This window comes from Pantherophis guttatus, chromosome 2 (assembly GCF_059756535.1).
Source record: "Pantherophis guttatus breed Tessera chromosome 2, ASM5975653v1, whole genome shotgun sequence".
NCBI classification, from domain to species: Eukaryota; Metazoa; Chordata; class Lepidosauria; order Squamata; family Colubridae; genus Pantherophis; species Pantherophis guttatus.
Window position 1 is genome coordinate 10,345,449 of NC_142064.1, and position 14,856 is coordinate 10,360,304.

The 14,856-nt window shown below is 42.1% G+C and overlaps 1 protein-coding gene across 1 annotated transcript in view; it reads right to left on the reverse strand.

The window, feature by feature from the left end:
- LOXHD1 (lipoxygenase homology PLAT domains 1) overlaps window positions 1-14,856 on the reverse strand; it is a 257,303-nt gene that overhangs the window by 50,459 nt on the left and 191,988 nt on the right. The window contains exon 33 of the mRNA XM_087885022.1: window positions 12,034-12,242. Within this exon, the coding sequence (XP_087741148.1) occupies window positions 12,034-12,242 (209 nt within the window). The remainder of the gene's footprint in view (window positions 1-12,033; window positions 12,243-14,856) is intronic.

Sequence of the window (14,856 nt, forward strand, 5' to 3'; positions counted from 1 at the left end):
TCTGAAAAAGCTGGCACGTCAAACTCCTGTCAGCTACACAAGAAAGCGTTAACATTCTCCCCTGAGGTTTTATAATGAAATATATTTACATGTAAACCAAAATCTGTTTTTATTTTATTTTATTTTTTTGCTAACCCTGTTTAGCCTTGTCAGGCTGTAAAACAGTCAGGCAGAGTTTAATTAAATTGAAGCAAAGTCTACTTTTTCTGGGTCTGAGGATTAGGTAAGGCAAAACACAGTTTTGCTGTTTTAAATCCTGCCTCCAAAGATGCACCTAATTGGTAAAGGAAGCAGAATTTGTGTGTAAGGATGAGTTATGGTTATGTAACACAAGCAGAGTCTATTTCTTAAATTCCCATGAAGGAAGAGGAGGAAGAGGAGGAGGGAGAGGGGGAGGGGAGGAGGAGGAGGAGAAGAAGAATGGTGATAAGTGTGAAAAACGGTCATAAGTTACTTTATTCAGTACCGTAGTAATTTTGAACAATCACTAAAGGAATGGTTGTAAGTGTCAGATGTAAATGCCTTATTCTCTAATGTGTAAATAATATATGAACGGGGTATCAGGGGTTAACTTATTCTTCACTTCTTAATGTATTCATAATTCACCACTCCCACTTATAGCTCCACCCATTGTATATATAAGGAGCCACCTACACCCTTTTCCTTGCTTCTATCTGTGAATATTCAGTGAATATAGAATGCCTATTGTAAATAAAAGGAAATATATTTAAACCTTTAACTCTTACTAATATTATTGAGTCTGATCCTGAAAATATTGCAACAAGCTGGTAGCAGAGGATGGTTAATTGACTCAATAAAAAATTTAAAAATGTCTAAGAAAGATAGGCCCAACACCAGGCCCTACAGCAAAGAAATGGAAACAGAACAAGAAATAATCAACGAATCCACAAACGCAATTTCGAGAGAATCCGAAGAATACACCACTGAAGACGAAGAAATAATAGATGAAATTGATGACCAGAAGGAAATCGAAATAGAGAATAACGAACTCAGGTCAGAGATATTAAAACTATTAAAGAGCCAGAAGAATGATGAAAGCCTCATCGCGAAACTCCAAGATATGCTGAAGAACAGCGGAGCAGCGAGAGAAAAAAACATCACTAATGAAAAGTCTAAAGACCCAAAAATAGTGAGTGATATGACTGCAGAGAAAGTCATTACGAAGAAGAAAAACGGTGATCCCGCGCAAAATTTTGAATGGCAGCCATCTTGGTTTCAACAGGCCTCCAGGGTGAGCGAAGCAGAGCCAATCAAAATGCTCAATTCAAAATTTCTGGCGCGAAAAACGTTATCAAACAACGAAAATGAAAAAGAAGATTCAAACTCCTCAGAAGAATCAGAATCAGAAAGTGAAGATGATTCAACAAACTCCCAAATAAAATCAGCAATGAAAACGCTTTTTGCTGCATTTGGGCCAAAACTAAAAATTAACAAACAGCTACCGAAGAAGCGAGCGAGCAAGCCGATGCCTCAAGACCTGCCCGCTCCCATCCTGACTACGAGGACGCCGACGCCCGAACCCAGAGAGCCCTGCCGGTACCGCCCTACGCCACAGACCGAAGCAAGCATCAAAGCCCTCAGGGGAAGAGGAAGAGCAGCCGCCGTCGTCAAGACTCCCAAAATCGAACCAGAGACCGATTCATCTGAAGAGGAGCAGAACGAGCGAGCCACAATGGAGAGAACCTTCCACGACGACTCCAAAGAAGAAATGGACAACGCGCATGCGCAAAACTACGCAGACGGTCCGGGAAGACATGAACTGGCGAGGAGACCATGCAGACTCGTTGCGAGCATCCCCATGCCGTTTTGCAATTTTCTACACTTGCGAGACCACGGACTACCTCAGGTTGTAAGTAATGGACACAATAATGTCGGAAATTTACCCAGTGACTTCCCAAAGCTAAGGGTTGATGGCGTTAATTTGCAAGAATGGTATCAACAGCTCCAGGTTGTCTTTATGAAGGAAAACTTATTATTTTTTATCACTAGTCCCCCAAAAAGACCTTGGACTCTAAAAATAGATTGTTTACACCATAGAGCATTTTTCTTAATAATATCTAGTGTATCTCCTGCAATGTATCATAGCATTAAGCCAAATCTGACTGTTTCAGAAATCATTCAATGCATGTTTAATTTGTTTCACAGTGACAGTGTAGCTACCACCACAAGGATGTCTAAAGATTTCTTTTCATCTAGGGTAAAACCAGGGGTTTCCATAAGTGAGCATTTAATATATTTAAACAAAATAAGAGCTGAGTTGCATTTGAGGGGGGAGGTGATTTCAGACCAAACAATGAAAAGTGTTATTATCAACTCACTTGATTCATCATGGGACAATTTTATGTCACATTTAGACAGTATCAATCTAGGATATTTATCCATAGAAAGTCTATCCAATAAATTGATAGCAGAAGATAATTCAAGAAGGAATCGTTCTAGAAATCACACAGAACACAAACCATATAGGAAAGTAGCTTTCCAAGAAAAATATAATGAAACATTTAAATGCCACAATTGTGGATCCAGGGAACACAATAGAAGAGACTGTCCCAAAATTTCAAGAGAAAGGCACAGGTCAGAATATAGAAACAAATACAATTATAGACAGTCTTCCATAGATAGACATAGACATAGGAGCCCACCAAATTACAAAGAGAATAGAGGGGGCAGAGATAATTCAAAGGATAGAAAATCTGGCTCACTGAACGGGCTAAATAAACAAGACAACACTAACATACAGCAAAATGAGAACAATAATTGGCTTATTGATTCTGGAGCAACTAATCACACCACTAATAACAAAAATATATTGTCTTCATTTGCAGAAGATAAATTTGTAATAAAGGTAGCTAACCAAGAAAAGGTGCAAGTATTAGGTAGAGGGAATGTAACCTTGCCTGGTCTAGGAAAAATAGAGGGGGTATTGCTAATACCTGAGATACCTCACAACATACTAAGTGCTATAAAACTAAGTAGAGATTCTGACATTAACATTGTTTTTTCAAAAGGAAAAGCAATTTTGGAGAAGAATAAAATAAATATAGGCACAGTGATGATTAAAGGAGGCCTACCTTATCTGATAACTAAGGAAAAATGGTTGCATAACATTGACTCAAATATGGAAGATTGTATTGAAGTAGATGATGAAAATATTAGCAATAGTGACAATGATGAGTGTAAAACATCTCATGATCACAAAGATGCACACAATGAAAAAAAACCAAAAATAGGTAAGCCAATTCATGATGAGTGTGCTCACATCTTACATAGGAAGTTAGGACATGCCAGTTTTCCTGTAGTACAAAAAATGACTGAACACGCAGAAGGTGTTAAAATAAAAAATTGTGAAAACTATTTGGAATGCTCAGTATGTAAATCTACAAAACTAAAAACTAGCTCCAGGCCAAGAAAATCTACTAGATCAACTAACAAAATTTTTGATTTAGTACACATGGACTTAGTTGGTCCATTAACTCCATCAATCACTTATAGAAAACGTTACTTCCTGACAATAGTGGACGATTATAGCCGCTATGGGTTTGTTTATACATTAAAACACAAAGATGAAACATTTCAAAAATTTAAAGAATTTTACAAACGCATAGAAACACAACACAACATCAAAATAAAACAAATTATGACAGATAGGGGATGCGAATTCATGTCTAAAGAATTCTCCCAATGGTTAAAAGACAAAGGAATGTTACATTACACATCTAGTCCATTTTCTGCGTTCCAGAACGGGATTGCAGAGAGGAAAAATTCCACATTACAAACCATGATTAGATGCACATTGGAAGATGCTGGCTTAAGCAAACAATTCTGGTCAGAAGCCTTACATTATTCAAATTACACACAAAATAGAACATGGTCCAGCATTGTAAATAAGACACCATATGAAGTGATGTATAATAGAAAACCAAAATTAGCACACATGCATATATTTGGAGTCACTGCAGACGTACACATACCTAAACAATTAAGAAGAAAGGGAGAAAACGTATCCAGAAGACTCAGATTTATGGGATACGAGACCGGTACTAAAGGGTACAGATTCATTGATAACAATAACAAATTTATAGTCTCCAGAACAGCTGTGTTCCATGAACAGGCTAACTGGTCTAAATTACATCTTAATGAAATATTTCCAAATAAATATAAAGGTACAAAATCTCATGAAGAAGAGATCATAGAAAAGCAAAATATCAACAAAAATAAGAACAAAACCAAAATTTGGACAAATAGCCAACACAAAATTAAGACAGACACATTAACAAAAAAGGAAGCAAGATATTTGCATGATAACGATAGTAAACCTGAGAAAACCATTAGAAACACCAGAAATCAAATGCCAAATAAATACAAGGATTACATAATGCATATGGATGGTGAGCCAACAACACCCAATACATATGAGGAAGTGTTAAAACTCCCTCGTGAAGAAAAGGAAAAATGGGAATTAGCGATGAAAAAAGAGATGGAAAGTTTACAAGGATTAAATGTATTCACACCTGCAATTGCACCTAAGGATAAAACAATTATTGGTACCAGGTGGATATATAAAATTAAGAACTTAGAGGGAGGCAATACTCTATACAAAGCTAGACTAGTTGCACAAGGTTATGCACAGAAATATCCGGAGGACTATACTGACACGTATTCCCCCACAGTAAGAACAGAGAGTGTCAAAACAGCTCTAGTGGTAGCATCAGCACTCAACCTTGATGTATTTCAATACGACATACAGACTGCGTATCTACACGCTAAACTAGGTAAAGAAATATACGTAAATATACGTACTAGGTAAAGAAATATACAAACAAAAATGAAATTTGGTTGTTAAACAAGAGTTTATACGGGTTAAAACAATCTGGTAAACGATGGTATGATTGTTTAGTGAAAGTACTTAGAACCATGGACTTCAACGCTACAACTGCTGATAACTGTTTTTTTGTCAAAAAGGATGATGATTACATTGAATTTGTATTGATTTATGTGGATGACATTCTATACATAGGAAAACATAAAGAGAGAAGAGAAACCTTTGTAACCAAACTAAATGAACATTTCTCGTTAAAATCTCTAGGTAAAGTAAACAAATATCTTGGTGTCCAAATTAATAAGACTAGAAGGGGATTCAAACTTACTCAGAGAGATAAGATTGTAGAGCTTTTAAACAAATGCAATTTAAACAATGCCAAACCTTGTGATACTCCTATGCAAACTGATTTTCTAAGAAATACTGATGAATCTTCCCCCGAATTCAAGGATAACACATTTTATAGATCAATCATAGGTTCACTTCTTTATATATCTAATTGGACTAGACCAGATATCGCCTTACCACTCAATCTATTATCCAGACATGTCAGCAAACCAACAATGTATCACTGGGAAGCTGTTAAAAGAATTTTAAGATATCTGAAAAGTACACTAGACTTTTGCTTAATATTAGAACCTAAAGACAATAAAGAGCCAAAGCTTACATGTTATGCAGATGCAGACTGGGCTGGAGACACCTCATGTAGAAAAAGTACATCTGGTTATATATTTCTCTTAAATGACTGTCCAGTTTACTGGTACACTGGTAAACAAGAACTAGTGGCCACTTCAACGACAGAAGCGGAATATGTTTGTTTATCCAAAGCTGCAAATAACCTTGTATGGTTTAATGATTTAATTTCAGATGTTTGGAAAAAACCTGTTTTGCCTTTTGTTATGCATGAAGATAATAAAGCAGCCATTGAAATATCTAGATCTGATGCCATTGGACAAAGGTCTAGACATATAGATATAAAATTTAAACATGTGAGACAATTATCTCAGGATGGATTTATTAAAGCAGTGCATTGTGATACCTCAGAACCGTTAGCTGACATATTGACAAAGCCTTTACCTTCTAAGCAACACAAATATTTAACTTCTAAGTTGTATGTATTGTATTGTCCTGAATCTGAGTGTAATTGGTGTTGTATAACGAATCGGCATTTAGAGGGGGATTTGTCAGATGTAAATGCCTTATTCTCTAATGTGTAAATAATATATGAACGGGGTATCAGGGGTTAACTTATTCTTCACTTCTTAATGTATTCATAATTCACCACTCCCACTTATAGCTCCACCCATTGTATATATAAGGAGCCACCTACACCCTTTTCCTTGCTTCTATCTGTGAATATTCAGTGAATATAGAATGCCTATTGTAAATAAAAGGAAATATATTTAAACCTTTAACTCTTACTAATATTATTGAGTCTGATCCTGAAAATATTGCAACAGTAAGCAGTGGTGGGATTCAGCCGGTTCGGGTGAACCGGTAGTTAAATTGCTGGCTGGCTCCACCCCTTCCCACCCACCCCTTCCAGGAGTCCCCACATGCCCTGTTTTTGCTCCCAGGAGGCTTCAAGGAGGCCTCCTAGGCCCAAAACAGGGAGCGGGAGGGGGGGCGGTGTGTCTCCTCCCCCGGCCTGTTTTTGCCTCCCAGGGGGGTGCAGGAGGCCGAGTGCTGCCTGTCACACCCTCTGGCCATGCCCACTATGGTCACACCTACCCAGCCGGTCATTAGGGCAGGGAACCGGATGTTAAATTATTTGAATCCCACCACTGGTTGTAAGTCACAAACTCTCTGTATGTTGCTCTCTACTACAGGAATCCCCAACCCCAGGCTGCAGCCTACTACAGGGCCACAGCCTGTTGGAAAACGGGCTGCATGAGTGATGGGCAAGCACATACGCAAAGCTCCACTCACACAAGCGGTGGGCCCTTGTGCTTGCACTCTACTCGCGCAAGCTTCAGTCCACCAATGGAGCTGTGCACGTGTGGGTACACCTGCCACTCACTTGGCCCCCTACCTCGTTCAGCCAGGCCACCAAGGTTGGGGATCGCTGATCTACTATCTAAGGATAAATGGTGGAAGAAACCAATATTAAGTGGCACCTTTCTTGCAAGTTTTGCTGATTATAATTTTTTTTTTTTTTAATTTGATTTATATGCCGCCCTTCTCCGGAGACTCAGGGCGGCTTACAGTGCGTTAAGCAATAGCCTTCATACTTTTGTATATTTATACAAAGTCAGCTTATTGCCCCCACAAACTGGGTCCTCATTTAACCTACCTTAGAAAGGATGGAAGGCTGAGTCAACCTTGAGCCTTGGAGAGATTCGAACCAGCAGAAAATTGCAGGCAGCTGTGTTAATAACAGGGTGCTTTAAACCACTGTAGTACCAAGGCTCTTTTAATTGAAGCACACACACCATTTTCTCTGGTCCAAAAGTGCATATTTGCGTTTTTGGGTGCACACTCTGTACAGGGAAGCATGCTATAAAGATTAGGTGGAACAGGAGCGAGACATAATTTGAATTAAATTATTAATTACTTATGTTTAGATTAATAGAGGTAATTAGATTACTCCCCGTGTATTTGATCATTGCTACATTCTTTTATGTAAAATATGATTATTTAATGGTAATTTGTGGATTGATTCAGAGCAATACCTCCAGAGTTTGGGAGTGGGAGGGGGGGTGTCTCCATTTATGGACCCTTGCAACAAACCATTTTGAGGAAAAGACGAATAGGAGCTTCGAGATGAGGCAAGAGACGGTTTGTGTAAAGGATGTCCTTTCAATCCTTTGTTACATAAATATTCCTGCCCTGTGATTTCTGATCACTGCACATTGCTTATGAGCCATGATTAATGCCCTCCTGTAAGAGGTGTCTCAAGAGAAGCTGTGAAGACAATTTCCATGTTGAGCAAGAAAATTATACATGAAGTGTTTCTCACCGTGGGCCATTTATGAATTTTTTTTGTCAAAGGTCCCCTTTTTTTCCCCTTCAAAACAACAACAAGAAAGAAAATGGAAAAAAGAATGATGGAAGGAGCAGTGCCTCATGCAAAACACAAACCTGCAGCAAAATTATTTTCAACAAGGCCATTAAAGGACTTTAGAGCCCTGGTAGCGCAGTGGACTAAAGCGCTGTTATTAACATCAGCTGCCTGCAATTACTGCGAGTTCAAATCTCACCAGGCTCAAGGTTGACTCAGCCTTCCATCCTTCCGAAGTAGGTAAAATGAGGACCCGGATTGTGGGGGCAATAAGCTGACTTTGTATAAAATATACAAAAGTATGAAGGCTATTGCTTAACGCATTGTAAGCCGCCCTGAGTCTCCGGAGAAGGGTGGCATATAAATCAAATTTTTTAAAAAAAATAGTTTATAGCAGTGATTCTCAATCTTGGCAACTCTGTGGGGACTTCAACTTCCAGAATTGGCTGGCTGGGGAATTCTGGGATTTGAAGTCCGCACATCTTAAAGCTGCCAAGTTGAGAAACACTGAATTATAGCAGAAACTGGCTTTCCCTAATCTCCATTTGATTTGGGATAGCATCCCTCAGGATTATCTTTCTGATCTCTTTAAGAGTTACTTCTGTTCCGATTAGATCATTTTGGGGTGTTCGCAGAATACAGAATAATAGAATTGGAAGGAAATTGGAGGTCTTCTAGTCCAACCCCAATGTTCAACCCCAATGTTCACCCCTACACCAGGGGTGGGTTCTAAATTTTTTTACTACCGCTTCTGTGGGTGTGGCTTATTTTGTGGGCGTGGCTTGTGGGGGTGGTAATGTGACTGGGTGGGCTGGTCAACTTTTTTTTTTTTAACTTTTAAAAGCATTTTTTCTACAACCTTAAGAGGTTGCAGGAAAAAATGCTTTTAAAAGCCTCTGATGATCAGGCAACTCAGCTGGAATCACCAGAGGCTTTTAAAGGCATTTTTTTCCCTACAACCTCTTCGTCCGAAGAGGTTGCAGAAAAAAATGCTTTTAGAAGCCTCCGACAATCCCAGCTGAGCCGCGCGATCATCAGAGGCTTTTCTTTTTTACTTTTAAAAGCATTTTTTTGGCCGAAGATGTTGTAGAAAAAATGCTTTTAAAAGATTAAAAAAAAAGCCTCTGATGAGGTGGGGGGGTAAGCGAGCGGCGACCAGGCCAGGAGCTGGTTCGGGTGCATGGCCAGCCAATGTTATTACCAGTTCTCCGAACTACTACAAATTTTTACTACCGGTTCTTGCGAACCAGTGCGAACCGGGAGCAACCCACCACTGCCCTACACCAGGGGTCTCCAACACCTAGGCTTTGGAACGGCACTAGTCTGTGGCCTGTTAGGAACTGGGCTGCACAGTTGAGTGGCAGGAGGGCAGGAGAGCATGCACAAGATTTAGGTTGTGTGATCACACACATACACACCAGTGGTGAGTTTCTCCTGGTTCGGTCCAGTTCGGCCGAGCTGGTAGCGGTGACGATATGACGTCACCGAACCGGTTCTCCCATTCCTGCCCTCCCACCCCCCACCCACGTTATTCTTACCTTTTATTTGGTCCCACCCCCAATCTATTGCTGCCTCCTGAGTCCCAGCTGATGACTAGAGGGAAAAAACCTGTTTAAACTCTTGCCGTGGGGCTTCAAAGGGCCGCCCTACAGCTGATCAGTATTAAAAGCAAACAAATGAGTCGGGTTGTAAGTGCAAGGACCTTCCAGAAATGACTCTGACCAGCTAGCCACGCCCACCTAGTCACATGACCTCCAAGCTACACCCACAAAATAAGCCATGCCCACAGAACCGGTAGTAAAAAAAATTAGAACCCACCCCTGACACACACACACACCCAATCCATGGAAAAATTGTCTTCCATGAAACTGGTCCCTGGTGCCAAAAAGATTGGGGGCCACTGTCCTACAACATTCTGAACAAATGGCTTTCCAGTTTCTTCTTAAAAACCTCCAGTATTGGAGTTGTTCTGACTTAAGCTCCCTTAAAAAGCAGGAAGCAAAGTCTTGGTCCCAGCAAAACCCCTTTTATTTACACGACTGTGAATTACTTTCATTCACAGTCAGCAAGACTTGTCCAAACAGTCTTTCAGAGGAATATTTATCAACACAGACCTTATCTCGCTTGGAAAGCTGCCAGATAACTAGTTTCCAAATGCAGGGCAAGGCAAAACTTGGCACAGAGTCTCTTAAAGTCACGAATAGAACTTTCCAGTCTTGAAACGACCAAATGAACAAATTGCAAAAGGCCCCTCCCCGTTCGCTCCTCTTTTGTTTCCTATGGGAGGGGCCAATCACCTCCAAGCTGTGGCTTTACTCCTAAGTCGACCCTGCTTTCTTAGTTGTTCTTGTCTTCTGGCAGTTCTGCGCATGCACACACTGGGAACAGGCTCCAGTTGTTCCTCTGCCTCACTGCTGTCTAGCTCCCTCTCTGCCTCCAACACAGAGCCCACGTCTGAGCTTTCCCCAGCCCCCAGGACTGGCCCAAGTTCCTCCCCAACCTCCCCACTGTCCGACTCCACTGGCCGCCAGCGGGTCACAACAAGAGTACCCATAACTTCTGGAGACAAACCGTTCCACTGATTAATTGTGGGGTCGTGTGGAAATTTGATGAGTTCCCCTATATGTAGAATCTTACTTTTATCACCATTGAATTTCATTTTGTTAGATAGCACCAAATGTTCAAGTCTGTCAAGTTCCTTCCGTATTTTAAGGCTACCTTCTGCAGTATTGGCTATTCCTGCCAGCTTAGTGTCATCTGCAGATTTGGTGAGTTCCCCATCTATCCCCTCATCCAAATCATTGATGAAGATGTTGAAGAGTACTGGGTCTAAGGCAAAAAATTGGGGTACCCCATTGTTTACTTTCCTTCATGTAGATGTAGTCCGGTTAATGACTGTATGCTGAGTGTGGTTGGTCAGCGAGTTACGAATCCATCTGATGGTGATGCTCTCTATCCCACATTTTTATCAAGAAGTAGGTTGTGGTCTACTTTATCGAATGCCTTACTGAAGTCCAAGTGTCCACACCATATCCCTGATCCATTAATTTAGTCACTTTATAGCTTCCTCTGGCACCATCTGTTTTTGACAAATCCGTGTTGGCTTCTAGTTGTAGTTTTGCTTGTTTCTAGGTGTTCGCAGTTCTGTTGCTTGATTATTTTTTTCTAGAATCTTCTCTATAAACCCAACTTCCCCAAAGACTATCCTGCCTCTTCTAGTAATACCACAGCACCAGTGGTGAAATCCATTTTTTTTTTACTGCCAGTTCTGTGGGCGTGGCATGGCTTGATAGGCGTGGCTTGGTGGGCATGGCAGGGGAGGGATACTGTAAAATCTCCATTCCCATCCCACTCCAGGGGAAGGATACTGCAAAATCCCCATTCCCTCCCCACTCCTGGGGGAAGGATATTGCAAAATCTCCATTCCCTCCCCACTCTGGGGCCAGCCAGAGGTGGTATTTGCCAGTTCTCCAAACTACTCAAAATTTCCACTACCAGTTCTCTGAACTGCTCAAAATTTCCGCTACCGGTTCTCCAGAACCTGTCAGAACCTGCTGGATTTCACCCTTGCACAGCACCAATATCCTACCCACCAGTGGTGGGATTCAAATAATTTAACAACCGGTTCTCTGCCCTAATGACTGGCTGGGTGCGCGTAGCCATGGTGGGCATGGCCAGGGAGTGTAGCAGGCAGCACTCGGCCTCCTGCACCCCCCCGGAAGCAAAAACAGGCCGTGTGGGGGATGCACCGCCCCCCCGTGCCCCATTTTGGGTCTAGTAGGCCTCCCTGCAGCCTCCTGGGAGCAAAAACGAGCTGTGGGAGCCCCCTGCACCCCACCCCCCGTGCCCCATTTTGGGCCTAGTAGGCCTCCCTGCACTTACTGGGAGCCAAAATGGGGTGCGTGGGAACTCCTGGAAGGGGAGGGGAGGGGCCAGCCAGCAATTTAACTACTGGTTCGCCCGAACCAGCCTGAACTGGCTGAATCCCACCACTGCTACCCACTGTGTCCCTTGCTCGACCAAATAATGAAACAACAACAAAAAATATTCACTTAGAAAAAAAAACCTCCAGTGATAGAGCACCCACAACGTCTGGAGGCCTGTAATTTCTTCGTCTCTTTTTAAGCAAAGTTGAGCTTAAGGAATTAACCGATCACTCTTTCTGACCTCACTTGTCAGTCCTACGGCATACCTCAATTTTTCTGACTTCGCCAATGTCTACTCCCATAACAGAGAATTTCTCCACAGAAGACTCCGCAAATTGGGTCTTTCCTTCCGTGAGATCGAGCCACATGTGGCCGGTAGACTTTTCCTGAGGACCTATGATGATTATGAAAACTCGGCTGCTGGTGCTTGAGTCGTGTTCTTTCCCAGTAATCAGGAGGATGTGGTAAGGAATGACTGGAAAGAAAGACAGTCACATCAGGCAAATGAGATTGATACAGAGTTCACCAAGGTCTCCATTTTAATTCCTGCTCTCTAGTTAACACTAGGGTAAAGGACGTTAGGCCCCGAGGTTGTAGAGGTAGTCCTCAACTTACAACCATTCATTGAGCGACCCATTTCAAGTTACAACAGCACTGACAAAAGTGACTGAGGACTGTTTTTCACACTTACGACCGTTGTAGCATCCCTGTGGTCACATGATCAAAAAATTTGCAACTGGTTCATATTTTATGATGGTTGCAGGGTCACGGGATCCCCTCTGGTGACTTTCTCATGAGCAAAGCCAATGGGGAAGCCAGATTCACTTAACAACCATGTTACTAACGTAGGGATTGCTGCGATTCACTTAATCACGGTGGCGAGAAAGGTCGTAAAATGGGGCAGAGCTCACTTAACCACTGTCTTGCTTAGCAATGGAAATGTTGGGCTCAATTGTGGTCGTAAGTCGAGGACTACCTGTACGAGACCATTGGCGCACCTTCTGGCAGCCACAATTGCTGGAAGCTAGTAGCATGGCTTCCTTCCGTTCTATGGTTAAAGCACAGACAAAAGCTATAGAATAAGAGTAACAGAGTTGGAAGGGACCTTGGAGGTCTTTTAGTCCAACCCCCTGCCCAAGCAGGAGACCCTACACCATTTTTGACAGACGGCAGCCCAGTCTCTTCTTGAAAGCTTCCAGTTAGGATTGATCCCAACATAGGAAACAAACAAAAATGGCAGGAAACCGCAGTTCTGCCCCCATATTGTTATCTGTATGACTTTCCCATGTTTTGTTCCTCTGGCATTTACTGGGACTTTGTCCTCCCCAATCATGTTTAGCATAGCATGAAGCTACTAAAATCAGAATGGGACAATTTGCCATGGCCAACTCACCACGAGACAACTAGCTACGATCAACTGGCTGTGGGACAACTCTCCACCGAACAATTTAACAATGTTATTTTAATTGTAAATTGTAATTGTAAATTATGTAAATTTAATTGTTAAATGTAATTACTTAAAATAAATTTAAAAAATATTTTAATTTTTGTCATTCATGTTTCATTTTGTCTCTCCTTTTCAATCCTTTCTTTAATGATTCTATTCCACCATTTCTTCTATATTAAGTGTAACTCTTGTCCCACAGCGAGGTGTCCGATGGCAAGTTGGCCATGGCAAGTTGGCTGAGGCCAGTTGGCCTTAGTGAGTTGACTGAGGCAAGTTGGCCATGGTGAGTTGGCTGAGGCCAGTTGGCCATGGTGAGTTGACTGAAGCAAGTTGGCCATGGTGAGTTGGCTGAGGCCAGTTGGCCATGGTGAGTTGACTGAAGCAAGTTGGCCATGGTGAGTTGGCTGAGGCCAGTTGGCCATGGTGAGTTGGCCATGGGGAGTTGGCTGAGGCCAGTTGGCCATAGTGAGTTGACTGAAACAAGTTGGCCATGGTGAGTTGGCCATGGTGAGCTGGCTGTGGCGAATTGTCAAAGACCTACTAAAATGTGTGTGAAACAGTCTAGATCAGTGTTTTTATAAACTTGGCAACTTTAAAATGTGTGTCTATGGAGATTCTCAGTCATCCAGGTCAAAGTTATCCCAAAGGTGCTTTTTCATGAGGCAACTGGACTTTCTGTTTTTTTTCTTTGAAGTCGTTTTGCTTCTCATCTATGAAGCTTCTTCAGCTCTGACTGGATGGTGGGGAATGGAAGGATTTAAACTCCTTGCACTCAGCTGGTCATTTGCATTTTTTAAAGAGAGTTGTTGAGACCACTTGGAGGTTGATCTGTGTCCTCAGGGTCACCTGAGTGGTGCAAATGGATGTGGAGCCTTCTTGGAACTTTGTCCATATTTTGGACAGAGAGGACCGCTGGTTTGAAAGAGGGGTTAAAGAAGCCATCTATGTCAAAATTGAACAGCCCTCTCTCAACAAAGTGGGGGGGGGATACGACACCACCTATCTCCAGTCTACAACACAGTCCTTTCAGCAGTTCTAAGAAGGCTCCTGTCAGGGTTCCAAGTAATACACCTATAGCAAAGAGAACTCCGAGGCAGGCAAATTCCCCAAAGAACAATTTATTAGGACATATCACTTCAGTGCTGACAGCTCCACACCCATTTGCACCACTCAGGTGACCCTGACGACACAGACAAACCTCCAGGTGGCCTCAATGACTCTCTAAAAATAATGCAAATGTGCAGCTGACTGCAAGGAGTATAAATCCTTCCATTCCCCACCATCCAGTCAGAGCTGAAGAATTTCCTTGGATGAGAAGCAAAACGTCTTCAAAGGAAAACAAGAAAGTTTAAGATGTGTGGACTTCAACTCTTAGAATCCTCCAGCCAGCATGCCAAGTTTTTAAAAAAATCTGATCTAGACATAGATCCATAACTTCAGTAAGATACAATAGAGACAGGGGTTCTGGGGGTTCACAGGGGAGAACCTCTAGCTAAGATTATGTGCAGTTTGGGAAACCCCAAAATCCCACTCCTGACTGGCCCCACCCACCCTGCCCCTCCCAGGAGTCCCCACGTATCCTGTTTTGCATACAGGTAAGTGCAGGGTGCGCGTGGAGGCTCAGGGAGGGTGAAAACGGGCC